We start from the raw sequence: 26,943 nt of genomic DNA on the forward strand, positions 1-26,943 counted from the left end.
TATTTATGTTTTTTTTTAATTGTAAATTTTTTAATTTTTTTTTTTATTCCAAAAAAATTATAATTGGGGAGTGTGGGAGGTAATGAGTTACTTTTTTGTGTAAAACTAATGTATTTGTATGTGAAAAATGCTTTAGGGTGTAGTTTTACTATTTGGCCACAAGATGGCCACAGTAACATTTTGTTTACATGCGACCTGCAAGCGTCCGGACGCTTGCAGGAAGTGCTATGAGGCTGGGAAAGTTTTTTGGTTTTTTTTTCCACAATGATCGCGCTGCTTCTCATAGAAGCAGCGGATCATTGCGCGGCTTAGATCAACGAACGGGAATGGTTTTTCCCGTTCATTGATCTCCGAGCGAGCGGGCGGCGGCGTGTATGCAAGCGGGAGTGCGCGCATGAGCGAGCGGGAGCGCGGGAAGTACGGATTTCTCCGTCCCTGGTGGTAAAAGGATGGTAAAAAGGGACGGAGAAATCCGTACGGCTGGGGGTAAAGTGGTTAAAAATCGCTTGGAAAAATTGCAGTTGTGATCTGCAGTGTGAATTAAACCTTGCTGTTTACATTTACTTTCCATTAATCCATACGTCTCCATTAACCACTTCCTGCCCCATGACGTGAAAATAAGTCTCTGCAGTCCTCTCCCTACACAATACTAGCTAATTTACTGTTTAATAAATAATAAACTGTTTATCTCTGAGCTGATAACAATGCTACACAGTTGTAAAGGAATGACAGCAAACCCCGCCCTTCCTCCCAGGGAATTAAATGGCAAGTTTAATGTGTAATCAAGTGTAAAACAAACATTCCAGGAGCAGACAGATGTAACGAGAGAGTAGGGTATATACAATGTGTTACTAATACATATTAAAACAAATAAACTGTTTAAATAAACAGGAGAGATAGACAAATAAAATGTGTGGGTTAATGAACAATAGAAGCATTTTACATTAAAGCTATAATGTATGAAAGTGGAAAAATTGTGTATTTTTTCACTTTTTTCCTTATTTTTCCTTTTAAAATACATAGAAAATAAGGCCATTACTAAAAATAAATATCAGCCACAAAAAGCCTCATTTGCCCTGAATAAAACAATATATAGATAATTTAGTTGTGATAATTATTTATAAAGTTATTGCCAAAGTAATCAGACCTGAGTTGAACTGTGAAAATGACCAGGGTAGGAAAGTGGTTAATCCATACTTCTCCATGTGCACTGAACTGCTGATAAGTTGTATTGATGTCTACTTGAAGTGAATACTAGAAGCGGTAGGGAACATTATAGAATGTGCAATTTGTGCACCATAAGTCCTGTAAAAGGGTCTAAGGCCTCTTTCACAGTAGGATGTTGCGGTTTGATGCGACGTTAAAGTCGCAACGCAAATTTCAACGCAATGCCCCAAAAAAGCCGCAACGCAACTTAATGCCCCGTTACGGTCGCGTACAGTAGAGCATACAGGCAATGAAAAGTATGTTTCCAAGTCATTACTGAGCATGTGCAAACAGTCCAACGCAGCTAATAACGTGTATAACGCACAGCATGCAGTACTTTCCCTTAACGTGCAGCGTTAGTCACCAGCGCAACGTGTGCACTGTGAATGGGGCATTGATTTTTCATTCCAGTGAGTTATTCTGTGTTAAATGTTGTTTTAACGTGTGACTTTAACGTCGCACTGTGAAAGAGACCTAACAGATATCACTGGCAGTGCAAACTCACATTTTACAACAAGAGAAAAGTAAACAACATGAGAGAAATAGATTTACAAAAAAAAATGGAACAACGCACACATCAGCTACTTTACTACCCATATAAGTACTGAGTAACAGTTCATACATATACTGTGAAGATGCAATGTCTATTTTTACTTGCAGAGTAATAGTTGTGACTAAAATTGAGCTCTTCACCATGGCATCCCCACTCCCCTTCTCCTTGCCAGTTATGAACAAAATATGATATTGTCATTATTAATATTGATTTATATGCGTAACGTGCACAGCAGGGACTCGTACTGGCGATTTCAGTCCGAAGTCGCCAATTAACGGAGCCACCAACGGGACAAGGAGAGGAGCCAAGAGGACCTCCCGAGCTATGGTGGGATGGAGGAAGCTCCAGGTAAGTACAAAAATATAAAAGATTTATATATACCTGGGGCTACCTCCAGCCCCATAAGCTTGGATCGCTCCCACGCCACTGTCTGTAGCTCTGGTATTAGGTCCCATCACTTCTGTCAGTCGGGGCCAGTCTGACATAAGAGAAGTGGGCTGTTTGCGCTGCCGCTGGAGAGATACGTACAGAGAGTACTTCTCCTGCGTAGACTGGCTGAAGTGACGGGACCCGGTACCAGAGCTACAGACAGCGGCATGGGAGCGATCCAAGCTTATGGGGCTGGAGGAAGCCCCAGGTATATATAAATCTTTTATATTTTTCAACTCTGGTAAGAGGCAAAGGATCAGTATTACAACCAGGCAACCAGCATCGTTTAAAAGGAAATTAATATGGAAGCTTCCATATCCCTCTCACTTCAGGTGTGCTTTAAAAGGAATCTGAGGTGTGTAACCTATGAAAGCTGCCATATTTATTTCCTTTTATACAATACCAGTTTCCTGGCAGTGCTGTTGATATTTCGAGGTCATAAGGTCTAAGTCACACACCTGAAACAAGCATGCAGCTAATCTTGTCAGATTTGTCATTAACACCTGATCTGCATGCTCGTTCAGGGTCTATGGCTTAAAATATTAGGGGCAGAGGATCAGCAGGACAGACAGGCAATGTGCATTATTCAAAAGGAAATAAACATGTCAGCCTCCATATCCCTCTCACTTCAGGTGTGCTGCTTGCATAAAAATACATTTCATGTGCTTACTTTAGCAAATATGTCCTTATGACTAAAGTATTGACTTTTTGTTTTTTGTTTGTTTCATAGTGCACAGTTCCATGTCTTTGAACTGACAAGGCAACTTCCTCGGTTTTCTATGTATGTTCTTAGTAACCCAGCCTCGTCACCAGAGCCATCCAGCCATGTCACCTTCACCATAAATGAACGGGTACAGAGGGTGAGTCTTCTGCAATGAACAGGCTTGCTTGTAGGTCTCAATTGCATTTTAAAGGTTATAATACTTGTTTAAAACTGAAACTAAAAAGCTTCAAGCGGGAGATACTCCAGGCACGCGTCGAAACATATCCATCACTGATACAGAGCTAAGCTAGCCATATAGCCATATACTATGCAAACATTTTAAATGATTAAAGGTGGCCATACATCTAGCAATGATGGCCAGATTCGAGACAAATCTCTCTGATCGAATCTGATTAGAGAGATCTGATGGCTGCCTATACACCGCAGGCTGATTCTCAATTGATTTCAGCAAGAAATCGTCCGAGTCAGCTGCATCGCCGGTGCCCCCTTATAAATGTACCCCCCATGCGTGCATTTATACATTACCTTTCTTATGTCACCCACCACGCGGTCCCTATTCGTCTTCAGAGTGCCTCTGCTCCGGTAGCCCTATACATGCCGCCGGCATTTAGTGTGTGGCGTGTGCGCCTGTTTCCAGCCTGTCTAATATATCCTTTTGACCGATTTTGGACCAAAGCGATCGAAAGGTAAATCAAGTGGCTATGTTGTAGCACAAATTCTGTTACAATTCATAAAATTATTGCACCAGAGGGTTGTTTGGGTTGTGTATAGCTACTTTAATGGTATACATATCATTATTCCTAGTCAATTCCTAATACAGTGAGACTTTATAAAAAATAAAAAAAAAGTCCTTTTCAATGTACTTATACCTGCATCTAATGCAGGAAATGCGGTACCTTGGGGGTCTATAGCGCTTTGATGTCAGTATAAATTGTAGTCTTGCACCAGTGCGATTAGGCAACAAGCACCATTACAGAACTCCTCTTCTCTTCATGCTGAATTCTGACTGTCCATCGTCTTCTCTCTTTGTGTGGTAGGTTGTCCTCTGGTTGAACCAAAACTTCCTGTTACCGGAAGACACAGAGGTGCAGAGTGCTCCATTTCAGATCTGCTTTACGTCTCTTCGCGATGCTGGGACTCTTCTCATCAGTATGAAACCTAATGGAGAGGTAGGCATTCCCTCATGACACCATGCGCAATATTTGTACCAATCCCATGCAATGCATTGTAATGTGTAATGTCTATGCAGATCACACTAGGTACAGATGACATGGACCTTGCTGGAGACATCATTCAATCGCTGGCAGCCTTTCTGGCTATAGAAGACCTGCCTGTAGAAGCAGATTTCCCCAAATACTTTGACCAGCTCCGGAAAGTGCTTGTGCAGGTGGGGTGACTTGTTCTGATCTGCTGCGGTACATAACCTCAGCTTGTATATGACATCTTTCTGTGACTCTAAAGCCAGTCTGAGGTAAACTGATGAGATGATAGTGTCGGTGGGATGTTATGCCTAGTACACACCATACAATTTTCTGTTAGATTTACCTGCCAGATAGATAATTTTCAACATGTTCTACTCAGCAGGAGATAAGAAGACAGAAGACAATGCACCAGAGATAATGACCAGTCTTTACCAGTACTTTACAGAAAATAATCTAAAAGAAAATCTTAAGGTGCGTACACACGCACTACTTCCGCCAACGACGGGTCCGTCAGACCCTCCCGCTGGGCGGACATTCAGCCGACCGGCAGCGGATCGTTCAGAAACAGTCTTATCAGTCTGCCGACAGCGCGTACTCACTTGCTACTGTCGGCTGAACGTCCGCCCAGCGGAAGGGTCTGATAGACCCGTTGTTGGCGGAAGTAGTGCGTGTGTACGCACCTTTACAGAAAAATCTAACAGAAAATTGTATGACGTGTACTAGGCATTAGGAATTCTGTCTGGCATACAAATTTAATGCAAATTGCGCACAGATTGGAATTGGGCCAGCCAAAATTGACAGGAGGGGGATTGGTTTGGCCCATTTCCAATCTAGATGCAATTTCCATTAAAGGATACCTGACCACATGTTTAACTATTGAAACTAAGCACAGATGTATGTTCAGTCTGCTGGTACATACCTCTCTGCGCTGTCAGTTGTCTTGTGCGCTTCTATGTAATCCCCAGCAAAAAAATTCTCGTTCAGAGAAAGTCAAATTTTTAAACTGGTGGAGGCAGGTCTCTGGCGTCCATCCCACTCGCGTCCCGTTCCCCCCCCCCCCCTTCAACCATGTCCCTATGTCCTACTGAGCTCACTCCCAAGTGTCCTGACCGTGCATTTGGACACACAAGCTCTGACCCTGAAGTTCTTCCAGGGACAGTGCTATTCTCAAAATGGAGATGCCAGATTTTGTAGAGGAGCGGTGGCCGAACAGAACACCAGATTATGACAGATGGAATCTGCAGGAGATAAGTATTAAAGAGGACAATTGGTGAAAAAATAAGCCTGTGCAAGAGCCTGCAATGTAAGGCTCTCTATTATTACCGCACAGGTTAGATAGAGGTAATCATTCACTAGCTCGTCTGTGATTCATAAATGACAGAAACTCCGCCCCCTCCATCTGTAAGAAAGCCACTGCCATTTTTCCAAAGCTTTCTGAAGCTCTGAGGCCACCTTCACTTCATTGCTGTGGGTCCTGTCCCAGCTCCACAGCCAATTAGGAAGCGGCTGCCAAGCTGGGGCGGGCCAGACAACACAGGTGGGGGTGGCCACAGCTTCGGAAGACTATAGACAAAAAAAAAATCACGTGAGCTGCCGAGTTAGGGGCGGAGTTTCTGACAATGAATTACGGGCAAGAGGGTGCTTAACCCTACCGCCCGCCGATCCATGCAGCAGTAAGGGAGCCTTACATTGCAGGCTTTCTATTTTTCACCAATTGTCCTCTTTAATTACAGTAAATATGTTAATTTTTTGGGCCTCATTTCCGTTTCGGTGTGCTATAAATTTGCATGTGAGCCGGAATTCTTAGCATCTCATCTTTGCATATGTAATAATTGTAAGCTGAGCTTAGCTACCCTATTGGTCAATAGATGCTTTCAATTTATTAATAAACCAATAGGCCGGTTTGAAAGTTCAAAAGGCGGAACATTTCCCTGACATTCGGGTATTTCCTCTGGACAATCAGTGCAACCGTTTACAACAATTTGTTCTGAAAGTTTGTTGTTGAAAGTTAATAAACTTTTTGTGTTGTATATTTTAAAGAGGCAGTGTAGTGACATATAGTACAATGCAGTAAATTATACAGGTTACCCAATTTTATGGTAATTTTCCTGGTTTCTGCATCAGAAACTCTTCCTATATCTATATATTGCTGTATATTGGTATGTAGCTCCACCCTGCCACTGATGTTTAGACTAGGCTGTTAAGCTATGCGGAATTCTCCTCTCAGAGCATTCTTGAAAGACTTGAAAGGTATATTTTCTACTGGCTTCAGAACTCTCAGTAAACAAAGATTCCACAGAGCTGCACCTTGCCAGCACTAAAGATGTTCAAAATTCAAGGACCGCCACTCATCTACTAGTATTCACTTTATTGTATCAAGGTTAAAATTAACAACAACGGACCCTCCAAAACCCCCCACCTATTAAAACCCCCAAAATCCACACTGGAAATTCCAAGGAGCGCTCCTGGTCACAACCATACTCAAACACCCACATTCATCCACCAAGGATTGATCAATCCACTAACTAGATGAATAGAGGCTAATATACTAATTTTCAGTCTGCGATGGCTCAGTCCACTTCAATAATTCACTCCGGAGTATGACTTCCAGATAGCTAATCCTGCAGTATGGATGCACAGTCCAGAGTTTTAATCTTCAATAACTGCAACATACTTCTGCATAGCCATGTCTTTTAACACTTCCTTATGTGAATATAAGTGTACAGTCCCTCTTCTGAACACCATGCCATCATCTTACAACCTGGCTTCCGCTCGGCTGGATGATTTCCAAACAAAGTTTCCCTTCAGCATAAAGGTATTACCTTCTCGCCGCCGATTCTAATGGCAAGGACTTCCTTCTGCGGCGTCCCGCAGTATACAGGTACCTGTATTCGTGACTGTTCGCCAGCTGACCGTATATCTCGCATCCCTTCGTATGGACGCCAGTGCTGCTCCTCGTGTCCAGTGTGTAGGCCACGCCCACATACGCGTTACGCCCACCAACGTGAGCTTCGTCAGTGTGATGACGCTGTGGCTGGGTGATAGTGGGAACACCCTCTTCCTTTTAAAAACATGAATGTCATATATCCACGCCTCTCTTTGGGTTCGCTTTGATTCTGCGCTCTAGGTGTTTTTTGCATGTCAGTTTCCCATACCTTGAATTTAAGGAGATGTAGTCCATATTTGTTCATATAGAGCCCCATAGGTTTTTTGTTTTTCAATGCCTCATATCACTGCCTCTCATATGCACAGGATTTATTACTGTCAATGGTAAAGCGGTTTTCATACCTCATTCTTTAATAATTCTGTCATTATACCAGAATCATCACTCTTCCACATATGTGTGAGACTATCTTTCGCCCATCGATTTTTTTCTCTTTCTCCACACACATAATCTACAATTTTCAGTCATATATCCTTCTTGCATACTGCAATATACTTTTTTCATAATGTCAAGATGTAACATCCCTCTCATATCCTGTTTACACCTCTCTTTGCTGTTCTTACTCAGACATTGGCATCACACTTGTCTACACTTCCCAGCATCCCTGCAATCCAGACTTGTCCTAGTATGCCAATCCACCACTACCAATCCCACTACTCATACAGGGGGGCTAACTTGAGGAAGGTCTGGCTTAATCAAGGACCAACCATACCCATATTCTTTCAAAAAATGAACCAGATTTAATTCTGAGTTTAATCCTCGTAGGATCAATGTTCCCAAAGTATAAATCCACCTACATTACAGCCCATTCTAAAGAAAAGAGTACAACCGGACAGGAAAGGCAAAACGCACAGGGAATAGATGAGAATGGGGAACCTGAAGACGGAGAGGACAAAAATAATATTGTGAATTTGACTAAATTCGAGCTAAGGGAGCAGCAAATTTCAGTGCTAAACAAGGGATTATCCTTCTCACCTGTTGTAGGTGGGGATCCCTTTGATACCTATAAGGATTTCCAGTTTTTTCTGAGGAATGTTTTGTTTAAGAAGATGTTTGCTAACAAAGAGAATATGTCCTCTCGGCCTGAAGAGACTCCAGAATCTGAACCCACAGTTAGATCCGTAGAGGAGAGGGCACTTTTGAGGGATCTAGAAGGGTTGATAGATGAAGGAAGCCCCATCCCCATGGTGTCGCAGGGAGGTAAGGATAATAGTGTTGTCTATTCAGACCTCAAAAAACGGTCAAGATACATGCCTCCACTCTCCATGGATAAGAACATTAAAGTGTTTTCTGAACTGGTCAGTCGAGATCTTGAATCTATACATTGGGGACCCAGGTTTGATAACCTATCCCCCTTGGAGAGACAGGCAGTTCTTGAATTAAAAGAGGCGGATGACATCATTATCAGAGGAAGTGATAAGGGGGGAAACATCGTACTATGGAGCAAAGAAGCATATTTTGAAGAAATGAATAGACAGCTTAACTGCAAAGATACATACACGAAGCTACGTGATAACCCATTCCCAGGGATAATTAAGAAAAGAGATGAGATTTTAGAACAGGCCTTGGAGGAGGGATCAATATCTGCAGCTGAATATAATTTTATGAAGTTGCAACATTATAAAATCCCGGTACTGTATTTAATACCAAAAGTTCACAAAAATAGGGACAATCCCCCGGGAAGGCCCATAGTAGCTGCAATAGATGGACCGTTAGAAAAGGTTGGGGTCTTTATAGACGAGAACCTAAAGGGCTTAGTGGAAGAGTTACCATCTTTTATCAAAGACACCACTGAGTTGTTGAACCTAATTAGAGATTTTCAAATGGATGATGATGATTTGTTAGTGAGTGTAGACATAGAATCCCTATATACTTCAGTCCCTCATGAGGTGGGAATTGAGGCAGTAAGGTATTTCTTGGCACAATACAGAGGATGGAAGTCTAATATAAATTGTACAGTAATTGAATTATTGAAGTTAGTCTTGCAGGAAAATTGTTTCATGGCAGATAGGTCTATGTACCGACAGACAAGGGGGACGTCGATGGGGGCAGCGTGCGCACCAGCATATGCATGTTTGCATCTGGGGGCATGGGAAAGAGGTGATGTGTATACCCATCCCATGTTTGGGGCGCACGCTGCCCTCTGGCTTCGTTACATAGACGACGTCTTCCTTGTCTGGAGGGGACCAAGGAAAAATCTGGAGATATTCTTCGAGGATTTAAATGTAAACTCTAGAAATTTAAGAGTAACATACAGTATAGAAAGCGAGAGGTTATCTTTTTTAGATGTGATGATAAGGAAGAAAGACAGAAGACTACAGACAACTGTTTTCAGAAAAGATACGGCAGGAAACACATATCTTCATGCCTCAAGCTTTCACCCAAGGAGTCAAAAGTGGGGTATCCCATATGGACAGCTCGTGAGGGTACGCCGAAATTGCTCGGAAGAGGAAGAGTTTGGGCTAGAGGTAAATAAAATGTGTGAACGGTTCAGGAAACGTGGATATCCTGAACAGGTTCTAGACAATGCCAGAGAGCGTGTTGGTGCAATTGACCGTGACGACGTTCTGAGAAAGAAACAGAAAAGAAAGAACGATGGGCAGGGGAAAGTGAGATTCATAACCACATATGGGTCTCACTGGCCCCAGCTCAGGAAGGTGCTTGAAAAGCACTGGCATGTGTTAAGTTTGGACCCAGATCTGTTGAAGATTGTGGGTCCATATCCGTTGCTGACTCCACGGAGGGCCCCAAATCTTAAGGACACTTTGGTGAGGGCTGAGGTTCACTCTAAAAGTATTGATCCCAATTGAGGAAGGGGATTCTTAGGCCCCATCCCAAATGGGATGTTCCCATGTGGATCCTGCAGGTATTGCAGGTTAGTAGAAAAAACAAACGTGTTTGAGAATGCAAAGGGGAACAAAAAGTATGACATCAGAAATTTTGTGAACTGTAATTCAGAAGGTGTAATTTACATGATTACCTGCCCATGTGGACTGAAGTATATAGGGAAAACAAAAAGGAAGATAAAAGAAAGAATTGGTGAGCATGTAGGAAATATAGCTGCTGCCGATGAAAAAAGCCCATTGGGTACACATTTCGCAGTATTCCATGATAGCAATCCAGACTGTCTAAGGTACAAATGCATAATTAAACCAAAAAGAAGCACAAGGGGTGGGGACTTTGAAAAATTACTGTACCAGATAGAGAATAGGTGGATTTATACTTTGGGAACATTGATCCCACGAGGATTAAACTCAGAATTAAATCTGGTTCATTTTTTGAAAGAATATGGGTAGGGTTGGTCCTTGATTAAGCCAGACCTTCCTCAAGTTAGCCCCCCTGTATGAGTAGTGGGATTGGTAGTGGTGGATTGGCATACTAGGACAAGTCTGGATTGCAGGGATGCTGGGAAGTGTAGACAAGTGTGATGCCAATGTCTGAGTGAGAACAGCAAAGAGAGGTGTAAACAGGATATGAGAGGGATGTTACATCTTGACATTATGAAAAAAGTATATTGCAGTATGCAAGAAGGATATATGACTGAAAATTGTAGATTATGTGTGTGGAGGAAGAGAAAAAATCGATGGGCGAAAGATAGTCTCACACATATGTGGAAGAGTGATGATTCTGGTATAATGACAGAATTATTAAAGAATGAGGTATGAAAACCGCTTTACCATTGACAGTAATAAATCCTGTGCATATGAGAGGCAGTGATATGAGGCATTGAAAAACAAAAAACCTATGGGGCTCTATATGAACAAATATGGACTACATCTCCTTAAATTCAAGGTATGGGAAACTGACATGCAAAAAACACCTAGAGCGCAGAATCAAAGCGAACCCAAAGAGAGGCGTGGATATATGACATTCATGTTTTTAAAAGGAAAAGGGTGTTCCCACTATCACCCAGCCACAGCGTCATCACACTGACGAAGCTCACGTTGGTGGGCGTAACGCGTATGTGGGCGTGGCCTACACACTGGACACGAGGAGCAGCACTGGCGTCCATACGAAGGGATGCGAGATATACGGTCAGCTGGCGAACAGTCACGAATACAGGTACCTGTATACTGCGGGACGCCGCAGAAGGAAGTCCTTGCCATTAGAATCGGCGGCGAGAAGGTAATACCTTTATGCTGAAGGGAAACTTTGTTTGGAAATCATCCAGCCGAGCGGAAGCCAGGTTGTAAGATGATGGCATGGTGTTCAGAAGAGGGACTGTACACTTATATTCACATAAGGAAGTGTTAAAAGACATGGCTATGCAGAAGTATGTTGCAGTTATTGAAGATTAAAACTCTGGACTGTGCATCCATACTGCAGGATTAGCTATCTGGAAGTCATACTCCGGAGTGAATTATTGAAGTGGACTGAGCCATCGCAGACTGAAAATTAGTATATTAGCCTCTATTCATCTAGTTAGTGGATTGATCAATCCTTGGTGGATGAATGTGGGTGTTTGAGTATGGTTGTGACCAGGAGCGCTCCTTGGAATTTCCAGTGTGGATTTTGGGGGTTTTAATAGGTGGGGGGTTTTGGAGGGTCCGTTGTTGTTAATTTTAACCTTGATACAATAAAGTGAATACTAGTAGATGAGTGGCGGTCCTTGAATTTTGTGCTGATCGACTGATATTGGTCCTGCCTTCCCTCACATGGAGTGAGGTTTACTAGTGGAATTACGATCTGTGCGCCAGATTAATTAATATTGCCAGCACTAAAGATGTTGCCGGCAGGACAAATTTCAGAAAGTAAATCAGGGTGAGGAAAGGTTTTACAATGGGCAAACACTGACTAAATAAATTACAAATGGATATAGAAAAATAAGCAATTTTATTCATGGTTATTTTCACTACAGTTCCTCTTTAACAAGTTGTATCCACTAAGCAGCCCTGCATTATTTGCAGGTGGATGACTCGCACTCGGTACACCAGAAGCTGACTGCAGACATGGCTGATCAGTCTAACCTGGTGCGCAGCCTGCTGGTGCAAGCCGAGGATGCCCGTCTCATGAGGGACATGTAAGTTATCTCCTGTCTCAGGCTGGCAATCACACCTCATATCATCCGCGCTCTCATATATTTTAGTACTGCATCATGCCACTGCCTGAAGTGAAGGTGTCAGCGTGAATCCATCTTGTGATCTTATGGCCGTGGGTGCATTAAAAAGAGATTAATAGAGATTATTAAAAATAATTTAGCATTTTTAATTATACATATAAAATAAGGAATATAAAATGCAGGGCACACCCCTTTTTTGTTTCCTGACATTTATGTACATGTTCTACCTAAATGCTAAATTCTTATGTACAAGTAGTCCTCGGTCAACGATCGATATAGGGAATGTAGGTCTGTTCATAACCTGAATCCGTCAGAACACTGTGCTATCTCTGTCCCCTGTGCCTCCAGTGTCCCCATCTGTTCCACCTCTGCCCCCCTGCCTTCAGTGTCCCCTTCTTTGCCACCACTGTCCTCTGTGTCTTCAGTGTCCCCTTCTGTGCCACCACTGCCCCGTGTCTTCAGTGTCCCCTTCTGTGCCATCACTGCCCCGTGTCTTCAGTGTCCCCTTCTGTGCCACCACTGCCCCGTGTCTTCAGTGTCCCCTTCTGTGCCACCACTGCCCTCTGTGCCTTCAGTGTCCCCTTCTGTGCCACCACTGCCCTCTGTGCCTTCAGTGTCCCCTTCTGTGCCACCACTGCCCCGTATCTTCAGTGTCCCCTTCTGTGCCACCACTGCCCTCTGTGCCTTCAGTGTCCCCTTCTGTGCCACCACTGCCTTCTGTGCCACCACTGCCCCGTGTCTTCAGTGTCACCACTGCCCCGTGTCTTCAGTGTCCCCTTCTGTGCCATCACTGCCCCGTGTCTTCAGTGTCCCCTTCTGTGCCACCACTGCCCCGTGTCTTCAGTGTCCCCTTCTGTGCCACCACTGCCCTCTGTGCCTTCAGTGTCCCCTTCTGTGCCACCACTGCCCTCTGTGCCTTCAGTGTCCCTTTCTGTGCCACCACTGCCCCGTATCTTCAGTGTCCCCTTCTGTGCCACCACTGCCCTCTGTGCCTTCAGTGTCACCTTCTGTGCCACCACTGCCCCCGTGCCTTCAGTGTCCCCTTCTGTGCCACCACTGCCCTCTGTGCCTTCAGTGTCCCCTTCTGTGCCACCACTGCCCCGTATCTTCAGTGTCCCCTTCTGTGCCACCACTGCCCTCTGTGCCTTCAGTGTCCCCTTCTGTGCCACCACTGGCTTCTGTGCCACCACTGCCCCGTGTCTTCAGTGTCCCCTTCTGTGCCACCACTGCCCCGTGTCTTCAGTGTCCCCTTCTGTGCCATCACTGCCCCGTGTCTTCAGTGTCCCCTTCTGTGCCACCACTGCCCCGTGTCTTCAGTGTCCCCTTCTGTGCCACCACTGCCCTCTGTGCCTTCAGTGTCCCCTTCTGTGCCACCACTGCCCTCTGTGCCTTCAGTGTCCCCTTCTGTGCCACTACTGCCCCGCATCTTCAGTGTCCCCTTCTGTGCCACCACTGCCCTCTGTGCCTTCAGTGTCCCCTTCTGTGCCACCACTGCCTTCTGTGCCACCACTGCCCCGTGCCTTGAGTGTCCCCTTCTGTGCCACCACTGCCTCGTGTCTTGAGTGTCCCCTTCTGTGCCACCACTGCCTCGTGTCTTCAGTGTCCCCTTCTGTGCCACCACTGCCCTCTGTGCCTTCAGTGTCCCCTTCTGTGCCATCACTGCCCCCCTGTGCCTTCAGTGTCCCTTTCGGTGCCACCTCAACCTTCAGTGTCCCCTTCAATGCCACCTCTGCCAACATGCCTTCAGTGTCCCCTTCTGTGCCAAATCTGCCCCCCAAATCTGACTTGATCCCACAGAATCAAATTTCACTTTTGCAGGTACAGGTTTGTACAGGTGGGCCATTCATAAGTCAAGTGTGAAAAATCTTATTGGATGCTATTTTGCTGCATTCTAGGAAAATTGCAGGGGCACTGTGATGATCACTGGGGTGCTCTGGTTCCTCTGCGGCAATCAGGCACAATTTGATTTAAACCTCAGCACAATCGTATTGCTTGCTGCAGTTTTCCTGCGACTGTGTTTCGGTAGTTGTCAGGTAGAGCACACATAAATTGCAACGCTAGTGTTGTTTTATGTGATATCTGTGCAGTTCACCAATATGGCATAAACCCTCCTAAATCTCCTGAAAATTGCAATCACGCCATGCAAAGCTACAATCATAGGAAAAAGTTTCTACACAACACCCCAAATTGCAACGTGTTTGCAAATGCCACTTCCAGAGGAAAAGGGCTTTCGCTGTATACTCACATTACATTTAATTAAGCAGGAGATTTGCACACTGTTTTGTTTGCCAATGACGGTTCTGTATATAGGTACATATATTTATTATAGGAGTTTTGAAAAAAGTTATTTCTGTTTTGTTAATCTAATTAAGGTTGAGCTGGATGGAAAAAAATAAGTTGTCAGCTCCACCCTATCCTGAATCATCCACTTCTATCTATGACAAGGGGGTGTGGTCTAGGAGGTCAAAGGCCGCTGCTTATCCATTCAATGTGTCTTGTTGATGGCACTTATTATTGTGCATTTTTATTTTTGAGTATTCAGTCTTCACCATAGTCATACTGCAGTGTCACTATCATAGACTAATGCCAATATTGGGGGGAGCCCACTGATTTACCTGTATGTTTTTGAGATGTTGGAGGAACCTGGAATGTCCATAATTAACTTTTTTTTTTTTTTTTTTTAGTAAGATTACCAGTTGAGGTTATTATTTACTGATAGATGGTGGTGTAAACTGTGTTCAGTGTGGCTAATGTAATGTCTTTTCCTTACACAGAAAGAACATGAAGAAACGTTATACAGAACTCTATGACCTCAACAGAGACCTTATAAATCGCTACAAAATTCGCTGTAGCAATCATACAGAGCTACTGAACAATCTGAAGGGTGTGAATCAAGCCATCCAGCGAGCTGGCCGTTTACGTGGTGAGTAATGAGACACTCCACTCCAAATAACATTATTAGAGTCTGTTAACCTGGCCATACACTATACAACTGCATTTTTGATCGGCACTGCGAATGACATTGCGATGGGCCTGTGATTGACATCACCAAAAATGAACATTGCCTTTCTTGTGATGACATTCAAAATGTTGATAGTCCTAATGGAAAACACCATTTTTGTCCAATTTGCTGTTTTCGTTAATCAAATGTCTAATTGGGAAAAGGGAAAAAAAAAATGTATAGTGTGTGTGGCCAGCTTTAAAGGAAACCTGAAGTAATAAAATGTCCATTTACTTACCTGGGGCTTCTTCCAGCCCCCTTAAGTCTTCCTGATTCCTCAGTCTTCCCACATTCCGCAGTTCCTCCAGTGTTCCCCTCCAATGCTGTATGCGCGCCCCGTGCCACACACATCCTCTATGGCAGTGCTGTCCAACATCATGGGCATGGAGGGCCATTTTTTTTTCAGACCCCATGGTGGAGGGCTGAAGGTTCTTGCTAGAGCCGCAGTGGCCCCCCCCCCCTCCCCCCCCCCCCTCAGGAAAAAGAATGCAATTAAAGGACAATTAGATTGGCAGCACTTTCCACATAATGCAATTTAAGATTTTGGTGAAGTTGTGCGGCGCACACGGCGCGACTAAAACCATGGGGGTTCTGTTGCGAGTATAGCGGCGCGCCGTGCCGAAAAATGGGTGTGGCCATGGACCAGAATGTGGGTGTGGCCACGGGTGGAGACAAATTTACATGAATTTAGAAATGTGGGACATTAGATTAGGACAGTGGTGGCGAACCTTTGGGAGGCCGAGTGCCCAAACTGCAACCCAAAAGTCACTTATCTATCGCAAAGTGGCAACAGCAATTTAAACTACATACAAACGTTTTAACTCCTACATGAACATTATGGAAAATCCAAGTTGAAAATAAACTCTGAAGATAAACAATTTCATCCATCCTACTCCTGAAAAATGTATATTTTTTTTTAGAACCTCCCAGTTTTATTTTCCGTTTTAAAAAGCTAAAAAAGGTTTAATGCTATTGTCTCATGATGATGATTCAGCTTTTTCCATAGTCTCGCAGTTCGCAATCATGTGACCCCCAACAAGACAAATTCAGCAATCATGAGGCCCCCAACAAGACAAATTCAGCAATCATGAGGCCCCCAACAAGGCACATGCAGCAATCATGAGACCCCCAACAAGACAAATTCAGCAATCATGAGGCCCCCAACAAGACAAATTCAGCAATCATGAGGCCCCCAACAAGACAAATTCAGCAATCATGAGGCCCCCAACAAGGCACATTCAGCAATCATGAGTCCCCCAACAAGACAAATTCAGCAATCATGAGGCCCCCAACAAATCATGAGGCTCCCAACAAGACAAAATAAGCAATCTTGAGGCCCCCAACAAGACAAATTCAGCAATCGTGATGCCCCCAACACGACAAATTCAGCAGTCATGAGGCACATAAATAGAGAGCATTTCACATAAATAGGCAGAATGCCTCTTTAATATGGTAGACACCTCTCACCTGGCTTCTGTATTCTCCTCGACTGGCTGCTGCGCCTGGCTGGCCTGGCAATAGTGTTTCTGGCCAGATTGGTGATGATGTGTGGGCTGAAAGGCCTTCGTTGCTGCTATGGCCGGGCTGGCGGTGATGCTGTGGTGTGGCCGGATGAGGTAGTAACAGGTGCCCCCCCTCCCAGGTAGTGACAGGTGCCCCCCCCAGTTAGATAGTGACAGGTGCCCCCCCAGTTAGATAGTGACAGGTGCCCCCCCAGTTAGTGACAGGGCCCCCCCAAGTTAGATAGTGACAGGTGCCCCCCCCCAGTTAGATAGTGACAGGTGCCCCCCCAGTTAGATAGTGACAGGTGCCCCCCCAGTTAGTGACAGGTGCCCCCCAGATAGATAGTGACAGGTGCCCCCCCAGTTAGATAGACAGGTGCCCCCCCCCCAGTTATAGTGACAGGTGCCCCCCCAGTTATAGTGACAGGTGCCCCCCCAGTTAGATAGTGACAGGTGCCCCCCCAGTAAGTGACAGGTGTTCCCCCAGTTCCATTGCCTCGCCCGTTACCTCTCTCCTGTGTCCCCGCTGCCTAGTACTACCGCTGCCGCTGCTTCACAGCTCAGACCTCACAGATCGCGGCGACTGAAGGAAGCAGAGCGCGCGCATAACACCCGCGCGGCAGACCGTCACATGCGGAAGTGACTCATGATGTCACTTCCGCATGTGACGTACTCCGTGCGGGTACTATGCGCACTCTGTTTGCCTCAGTCGCCGCGATCTGTGAGGTCTGAGCTGTGAGGCAGCGGTAGTACTAGGCAGCGGGGACACAGGAGAGGCCACAAAAGAGGGAGCAGGCATGGCGCCCATAGCGCATGCCATGCCTGCATCTCGGAGAGGCGGGCCGCCAGTTGGACTGCGCTGCTCTATTGCAAGGCTTTTCAATCTGTGCTACACGTACCACCGGTGGTACTTTGCTGTTGGCCAGGTGGTACACACCAGGTTTGCCTGCTACTTTATTGCCCGCATGCCACTTGTCCTGTCCTGCCTCCACAAAGTTTGGCTCCTCCTCCCTAGCTCCTTGCTGTGCTGCTCTGCAGCATACTTCAGACCTCAGATCAGTGGGGAAGAGACAGCAAGGAAAATGGTGCACAGTAATGGCGCAGATACAGAAAGGGACATCACTGCTCACTTCCTGTATTTGAAGTATTCGCGCTGTCACTGTGCACCGCTTGCCTGACTGTCACTTCTCTGTGGCTGGCTTACCGATGATCTGAGGTGTGAACTATTCCGCAGGGCAGCACAGCAATGAGTGAGCAAGGGGGAGCCGAACTTTGTGATGAGTCACTGCCTAGCACTCAGCTCTCTGATGGTGGGACTAGGCTACCTATAATTATGCAGGGGAAGGGGGCGAGCACTGTAATAACAGTGCAGGAGATTTGGACGCAGCCGGCACCATCATAGGCCGAAATAGGATTTATGGCTATTGCGGCGTACAGTCAGAAGACATAGCTAAAGTTGCTTTTAAAACACTGCAATTTGGCTTCCAGCAATAGCCGTATAGCAGCTGTATCCTGCGCCCAAGTCTCCCGACGCCCGAGCCGGATTATCCACCAGGCAACAGAGGCAGTTGCTTTGATCTAGTGAAAGGTCAGGGGCCCGGCAGCTCCAATAAAGATTTATTGCCCCTGTTGATGTAACTCTTTATGGTCAGTAAAAAACAAAGTCTTCAGAAATGCTCTCCATAACAGACAATAAGACACATACAGACAGTGTTTCCTCCTGGATCCTCCCACCCCCTCCCCTCCTTAGTTTAGCGGTCAAACACAGGCTGGGGTCTGGAATGACTAATGTTATTTGTGTGATCTCTGTCCAGCGTTCTCCACTAATACAAATGTTTTGAAAACAAACAGAACTACTTGCTAGCCAGGGCTGAGGCTACAGGTACATCTGTAGTTAATTTTTCTTCCATGATAGCATCATCATTTACCCTTAGTTTTATCACCCCAGTTATACCTGAGTGGCCACAGCCTTGCTCAGACGTGAATCTTGTTAGTTTGCAAATTGCATCTTTTTAGCTGCCAGATAATGCAACAGCATGCCAGAGTGTGAGCAGAGGGGAGCAAAGTATCTATTACAGGGGAGAAGGGGGGAGATTTACCCCCAGACCACCTTTTATTCAGTGATTTAGGGCTGGTCCAGCATCTGGTGTATTCAGGTTTGTTGTTGTAAGGCAATGTGAAGCACTAGGCTAGCTGATAAAAGTGCAATTAGAGGGCAGGCAAGCTGGTAAATATACACAGCATGATGCAGAGCTTGCCTGGAGGGTCTGTGGGAAAATATCTGTCTGGTCTCTCCTCATTGTTATAATGACTGCATGTGTGGATAAGGTGTTAAACAAGTTGAAAAGTTTTTGACAGTCCCTAGACTCCAGGAGGGCTGCTTCCTGACTTGTGTGAGAGACTGGCATGTACAGGAGTCCTATTACAGGCAAGTTGCCTCTGTGTGATGTGGGACTGCAATACAGAGAAGCTCTCTGCTCAATCTCAGGCCTGGTGCACACCAGAGAAGTTTTTCTGAGCGTTTTGAGTTTTTGAAACCTCCTGCTAATGTTATCCTATGTGTCTATACACATTGTAGCAATGAGGTTTTGTAAGAAAAAAACCCCATAGCATTACATTGGGAAGAGCTTTTGAAACCTCCAGCGTTTGGGGAGATTTTCTGGTGTGTCTCAGCCTTTAGGCTAGTCTCAATTTCTCTCCACTCCTCCTCTCTCTGGGCTAGTGCACCCCAAAATCGCAATAGCAATCGCTAGCAATTTGGGAGTGCGGTTTTGTGAAGTGATTTTCAGAGCGATTTTTGAATGAATTGCTCCAAAAAATGCTACATGCAGCATGTTTGCGATTTTGAAAAAACCACAATGCCGCTGTGGGAACACTCTCATAGGGTAACATTAGCCAAGCGCTTTTCAAATTGCTCTTGGCGTGCACCAGCCCTCCCTCATTCACCTTTGTTTCCCTCTTCCCCTAGTGCTGGGTGTCTGTGTCTTCTTGTGTCATACAGGAAAGCTAAATAAAAGTACAATCCTGGTGAGGCAAATATCTTCTCCCCTCTCAGCTTTTCTCACCTCACCGTTTCTCCCCTTCTCTGCATAAGGGCTCAGACACACTCTAAGCACTTTTCTGTGCAATTTTACCACGATCGTGATTTTACCGCGGTCGCGATTTTACCATGATCGCGCTTTTACCATGATTTTAATGTAAGTCAATTTGAGCGTTTTTTAAAAATCTCTCAGAAAGCTCTGATGGCTAAAAGCGCTCCGAAAATCGCTTATAGTGTCTGAGCCCTTAGTATTTGTACGCTGTAGGTCAGTTGGGCGCCGGGAGTGCCGAATGACGGCTTTTCCTGCTGCCAATAATCTCCCCGGTGGCGATAAATACCATTCTCCCTCCAAGTCGTTGCAACTCTGAGGGAGGTGTAATTTGGGGTGCGGCAATCACCAGAGCCCCGAATTTCCCTTACGTGCCCCGCGCAGCATATTATTGCTGCTATGGGGATCCTGGTTTGGGTAACCGGTGCTGAGCGTTGTGCACCAAAACCACCTGCTTTGCCTTCTCTCTCCTCTCTCCAATCTTGTTATTATAAAACATAATCTAAAGCTGGCCATACATGCATCAATTGTTACTGACAGATTATTTCACTATGATCGAATCATAATGGCTTTTCCACCTGTCAGTACTGAGTATGGATGTGGCCTATAAGGTTTCATACTATAGTAAAGTGGGTTGTGTGCAGACAGTGATGCACTGCCACTGAATACCAAAAAGGCATGGATGTTGAGGGGGGGTGGGGGGGAGTGAAAACAGTGATGGAAGTAGGGGTGCTTAAACTTCGGAAATTAGCATGAGGCTACTAACACACTAGGACGTTGTTTGATGCGACGTTAAGGTCGCACAACGCTGCGCTAACGCACCGCATATACACTTTCACATTTAGCAACGCATATACACTTTCAGTGTGACGTTAAAGTCGCACGTTACAAAATGTATTTACTATGGAACGAAAACGGCGCATGAGGAACAGTTTAAAAAAGGGAAAAAAAAGCATTACTGAGCATGTGCAACACACATAACGCAGCAGATTCATTGTTAAACGCACAGCATGCAACACTTTTTAATAACGCTACACGTTACACACTAACGCAACTGTGCACTGTGAATGTCGCACAGACTTTGTAGTGCTGTGCTTTACTCTGTGTTAAAGGGGAACTGAAGTAAGAGGTATACGGAGGCTGCCATATTTATTTCCTTTTAATCAATAACAGTTGCCTGGCAGCCCTGCTGATCCTCTGCCTCTAATACTATTAGCCATAGCCCCTGAACAAGCATGCAGCAGATCAGGTGTTTCAGACTTTAAAGTCAGATCTGACAAGACTAGCTGCATGCTTGTTTCTGGTGTTATTCAAATACTACTGCAGAAAAATAGACCAGCAGGGCTGCCAGGCAACTGGTATTGATTAAAAGGAAATAAATATGGCAGCCTCCGTATATCTCTTACTTCAGTTCCCCTTTAAAGTATTTTATAACGTGCGACTTTAAAGGGGAACTGAAGAGAGAGGTATATGGAGGCTGTCATGTTTATTTCCTTTTAATCAATACCAGTTGCCTGGCAGCCCTGCTGGTCTATTTCTCTGCACTAGTATCTGATTAAAACCAGAAACAAGCATGCAGCTAGTCTTGTCAGATCAGACTTATAAGTCTGAACCACTGAAACACCTGATCTGCTGCATGCTTGTTTAGGGGCTATGGCTAATAGTATTAGAGGCAGAGGATCAGCAGGGCTGCCAGGCAACTGGTATTGTCTAAAAGGAAATAAACATGGCAGCCTCCATATACCTCTCTCTTCAGTTCCCCTTTAACACTGTGAGAGAGCCCTCAGTGAGGCAGGGATCATGGTGCCAGGAGGGAGATCAGTAAAAATGTGTGGCCTGACAGAGGGAGATGGTGCCAAAGGGGAGGACATAAGTGAGCGGAGGGGGGCCCCAAATGTATTGCCCTGCTTGGGGCCCTGCGTGGTCTTAATCTGGCTCTGCCCGGCAGGCAGTTCATATGTATGCGGGGGGGGTTAGAGAGGAACTTGCAAGGCTACCTATATTGGCAATCTACCTACTGATTGCCAATACTGACAATATGTAGGCTTGCAATCTAATTGTGGTTGGTTTCCCCACCAATGCCTCCTACTTTTCTCCTCCCATATACCCTCTTATTTTCTTAAAGTGTACCTGTAAGAAAAAAGTGCCCCAGGGGGTACTTACCTCAGGGAAGGGGAGGCCTTTGTATCCTAAAGAGGTTTCCCCCTTCCTCCACAGTAGAAGGGATCCAGCTCTGGGAGCCCCAAAGATCTCCTTGTCGGTGTGTGCGCATGCGCAGTAGTATTTGTTTTCCTTGACTGCAGTGCTTGAGTTTAGGTCTTCTTTAAAGAGGTTCTGTGCGATTCTAAAAATCAATCAAACAAGCTGACACTTATCTGGGGCTTCTATCAGCCCCCTGCAGCTGTAATGTCTTGTGCCGTCCTCCTACGATGCTTCGTTTCCCGCCGCCGGTCCCAGTTTAATATTCGTCTAAACAGACAATGTTAGCTCCTGCTCGCGTCATCGGGAGCTAACTGCACAGCCGCAGTGTAATAACTCGTGTGATTACACCGGGACCGGCGGCGGGGAACGGAGCATCGGAAGAGGACGGCGTGAGACATTACCACTGCAGGGGGCCAATAGAAGCCCCAGGTAAGTGTCAGCTTGTTTGATACTTAAGCTACGTCTACACGTAGCGATCCGGCGGCGATTTGGCTTATCAATCGGCTCGATTGATAACATCCGACAGGTCGGATCTCGCCCCCACCGATTCCCTGCTCGTTCCCCACGAGGGGACAATGGCAGGGAATCGAGCGTAAGATAAGCGGGGACGAGGGTGGATCGAATCTGACGCGCGGGCGAGCGGGGACGCGGCGGGTACGCACGGGGATGCGGAAGAGGCGATCCGGCGGCTAATCGAGCCGCCGGATCGCTCTGTCTAGATGAGGCTTATGGATGCAAAAGAACTCCTTTAACCTCCCTGCCGGTTATCCCGAGCTCAGCTCGGGGTAACCTGCCGCAGAGGATTCCTCAGGCCCTGCTGGGCCGATTTGCATAATTTTTTTTTTTGTTACACGCAGCTAGCACTTTGCTAGCTGCGTGTAACTTACGACCGCCGCCGCTCCGCGCCGATTCGCCGCATCAGAGGGTGCCCCCCCCCCCCCCCCGAGACCCGTGCGATGCCTGGCCAATCAGTGCCAGGCAGCGTCGAGGGGTGGTTCGGGACTCCCTCTGACGTCACGACGTCGGTGACGTCATCGCGCCCGTCGCCATGGCGACGGGGGAAGCCCTCCTGGAAATCCCGTTCAGAACGGGATTTCCGGATGGGTATATGCGCCGGCGGCGATCGGCACATTCGGGGGGACGCCTGTAGCTAGCGCTAGGCTAGCTACATGCTAAAAAAAAAAAATAATGACAAAAAACACCCTCCCTGCCGTGCGCAGCAATTTTTTATAACGGCAGGGAGGTTAAAGGCAACTTAAGTGAGAAGAATATAGTGGCTGCTATATTAATTTCCTTTTAGGCCTTTTACACAGTAAGACGTTGCGTTTGGTGCGATGTTAAGGTCGCATAACGTGCCCCCAATGCAACGCATTGAAAGAATATAACTTTTATGTTATTTAGCCCTGCGTTTGGTGCGCCGTTTTCGTTGCACAGTACGATAGAACGAAAACAGCGCGTGCGTTAAAAAGAAAAGTTACTGAGCATGTGCAAACAGTCTAACGCAACTAAAAACGTGTATAACGCAAAGCATGCAGCACTTTCATTTAACGTGCAGCGTTAGACACCAACGCAACATGTGCACTGTGAACAGCCCATTGATTTTTCATTGCTGTAAGTTACTGTGCGTTACATGTTGTTGTAACGTGCGACTTTAACGTCGCACTGTGAAAGAGCCCTTAAACTATATGAGTTGACTGGCAGCCCTGCTGATCTATGTCTCTGCAGAAGTGTCTGAATCACACCAGAAACAAGCATGCAGCTAACCTTCTCAGATCTGACAATGTCAGAAACACCTGATCTGCATGTGCTTGTTCAGGAGCTGTGACTAAAAGTATTAGAGGCAGAGGATCAGCATGATAGTCAGGTAACTGGCATTGCTTAAAAGGAAATAAATATGGCAGCCTCAATATGCCTCTCACTTAATTTCTCCCTTAACTGCTCACTTTTTTCACTGTAGTGGTCCTTTAAACAGTTGAAATTTGACAGTTGGAAAATGACAGTTTAAATAAGACAGTTAGAAAAGGGCAGTTGAAATTTGGCAGTTGAAAAATAAGTTAGAAAATGGCAATTGAAAATTGACAGTTGGAAATTGGCAGTTAAAATTTGACAGTTAGAAAATGACAGTGGGAAAATGGCAGTTGAAAAATGACAGTTGAAAAATGACAGTTCAACTTTTAACTGCCATTTTCCCACTGTTATTTTTCAACTGTCATTTTTCAACTGTCATTTTTCAACTGTCATTTTTCAACTGTCATTTTTCAACTGTCAAATTTTAACTGTCATTTTTCAACTGTCAAATTTTAACTGTCATTTTTCAACTGTCAAATTTTAACTGTCATTTTTCAACTGCCATTTTCCAACTGTCAAATTTTAACTGCCATTTTCCAACTGCCATTTTCCAACTGTCAAATTTTAACTCTCATTTTCCAACTGCCATTTTCCAACTGCCAAATTCCAACTGCCAAATTCCAACTGCCATTTTCCAACTGTCAAATTTTAACTGTCAATTTCCAACTGCCATTTTCCAACTGTCAAATTCCAACTGCCATTTTCCAACTGTCAAATTTTAACTGTCATTTTTCAACTGCCATTTTCCAACTGTCATTTTCCAACTGTCAAATTTTAACTGTCATTTTCCAACTATCAAATTTTAACTGTCATTTTCCAACTGCCATTTTCTAACTCTTGTTTTTTTTCAACTGCCATTTTTAAATTGCCATTATTTTCCAACTGTCATTTTTTGAACTTCCATTTTTCGACTATCCTTTTCCAATTGTTTCCTTCTTCCTTTCCTATTTTATTTATTTTGCAAACACAAGCCTTGAGGTCCTTAATGTTGAATGTTGATTTGCCACCTCATTTTGTGTTTTGGAGGCTAGATTTGCATCACGATTTGCACAATTTAAAACTGGCTATCTCTAACAGTGACAGGTGTCAGATATGGTGGCTGGATAGTGTAATGGTTAAGGGCTCTGCCTCTGATGTAGGAGACCTGGGTTCAAATCTTGGCTCTTGCTATTCAGTAAGCCAGCACCTATTCCGTAAGGAGCTCTTTGGGCGAGACACTCTAACACTGCTACTGCCTACTGAGTGCGCTCTAGTGGCTGCCTCACAAGCGCTTTGAGTCCGACAGGAGAAAAGCGCTATACAAAAAAAGGAATTATTATATGGATAACTGTAGAGAGGGAGTGGAAGAAAAAGCCTATGTTGGCTTTTTATCTTCCTAGCTTGCTCTTAGTCTAATGACGCATTTATTGGCTTCAACTTTTATAGTGGTTCTCTTTCCAGGCTAGAAGCACTTTTAGCCATCTTTGAAACTTGTCCACACATTCTTCACCTTAGTGTTTGGTACTTGTGTTCCTCTACGATGGTCACCCTCTTTTTCTTGGGCTACTTCAAATGTATTTATTTATTGTGCATTGTGGTGATTTATTGGTGCGGAGTTGTTTTTCAGATGAACTTGCACTGTTTTTTTCTTGATAAGGAGGTACTTTGTTGCTTTGGAATTTTGGATTATCTTAATTACAGAATGAATTACAGATCTTTCTGTACCAATGTTTTGGAGTGCCAACCATTTACTTCTCTTTACAAAAATGTACGTGTGTTGCTCTGCATGGCAGTATTAATTGAAATGAGACAGCACTGTGTTGGGTTGCATGCAGCAGTTTATTGTCAGAACACAGCACAGCACATGAGAGTCTGAGACACATTACTGAAATAAGCTCAGCAATGCAGCAGTACATCCTGACCTTCACGGTTGTTATCAAATTACCATTTTAAAGGACCATTACAGTGAAAAAGTAAGCAGTTAAAATCTTTCAGAACCAACATGTTTTGGACTAGTCGAGTTCCTCATTGGGGATACAAAGGGTTTTCTTTGTTTTTTAAAATAATTTCCTAAATGGCAGTTGCTAAGTCTAACTGCCAAAATAGGACAAGCCAGCATCCCTACTCGCACACTATTTTGGCAGTCAGACTTAACAATGGCTGTTCAGCAAATGCTTTTGAAAACAAAAGGAAACCCTGAGACTCCATCGTGAGGAGATGGACTAGTCCAAAACCTGTTGGTTCTGTCAGCTTTTGAAGCAGACCTAAACTGAGAGCTTCCTCTCTGCTCTAAGGAGATAAGCAACAGCATCATAACTTTAAAGAAAAACATTTCTTTGTTACAACTTACAGAAATCTTACAAAAACCCTGCAGTGTTTACTTTCTGGTGCCCTATGAACACAAAAGAGTTAACCTCCTGTGTTTATATATTAGACCAAACGATGGCATAAAGTGGCACACCTGACAGCCCTAATTTACACTTGCTGTTTACTGGTTGAAAAGGCATAATTAGACAGGCTAATCTCTAGACCAGGGCTTTGCACCTGTGGTACGCTTGCCACCGGTGGTACTTTGCTGTTGGCCAGGTGGTACACACCAGATTTGCCTGCCACTTTATTGTCCACCTGCCACTTGTCCTGGTCCTGTCCTGCCTCCACAAAGTTTGGCTCCCCCTCCCTCGCTCCTTGCTGTGCTTCTCTGCGGCATACTTCAGACCTCAGATTAGTGTGGAGGAGACAGCCAGGCCAACGGTGCACAGTGATGGCGCAGATACAGAAAGTGACATCACTGCTCATTTGAAGTATACACACCGTCACTGTGCACCGCTTGCCTGGCTGTCTCTTCACTGCGGCTGGCTTACCAATGTTCTGAGGTGTGAACTATTCCGCAGGGCAGCACAGCAAGGAGTGAGCAAGGGGGATCCGAACTTTGTGGTAAGTCACTGCCTAGCTCTCAGCTCTCTGGTGACGTGGCCAGGCTACCTATAATTAAGCGCATGGGGGGGGTGTAACTTGTATGGCTACCTATATTGGCAATATACCTCTAGATTGCCAATACTGACAAGATAAGTCTTGATGAATCGAGGCCATAGTCTTATAACAAATTAGTTTTTGTTCCTACTAATCTCCATAACATTATTATTAACCACAAAATCTGGCGCCATTGACTTGAAAAAAGCTTTCGGAACACGGAAATCAGAACGCA

At 45.0% G+C, this 26,943-nt stretch overlaps 1 protein-coding gene across 1 annotated transcript in view; it reads left to right on the top strand.

The window, feature by feature from the left end:
* Positions 1-26,943, top strand: part of BBS2 (Bardet-Biedl syndrome 2) — an 89,247-nt gene that overhangs the window by 56,684 nt on the left and 5,620 nt on the right. Inside the window, exons 13-17 of the mRNA XM_068259982.1 lie at positions 2,919-3,048; positions 3,950-4,081; positions 4,162-4,299; positions 11,966-12,078; positions 14,892-15,040. Of these exons, the coding sequence (XP_068116083.1) occupies positions 2,919-3,048; positions 3,950-4,081; positions 4,162-4,299; positions 11,966-12,078; positions 14,892-15,040 (662 nt within the window). The remainder of the gene's footprint in view (positions 1-2,918; positions 3,049-3,949; positions 4,082-4,161; positions 4,300-11,965; positions 12,079-14,891; positions 15,041-26,943) is intronic.

This window comes from Hyperolius riggenbachi, chromosome 11, assembly GCF_040937935.1.
Source record: "Hyperolius riggenbachi isolate aHypRig1 chromosome 11, aHypRig1.pri, whole genome shotgun sequence".
In the NCBI taxonomy this organism is placed as follows: domain Eukaryota; kingdom Metazoa; phylum Chordata; class Amphibia; order Anura; family Hyperoliidae; genus Hyperolius; species Hyperolius riggenbachi.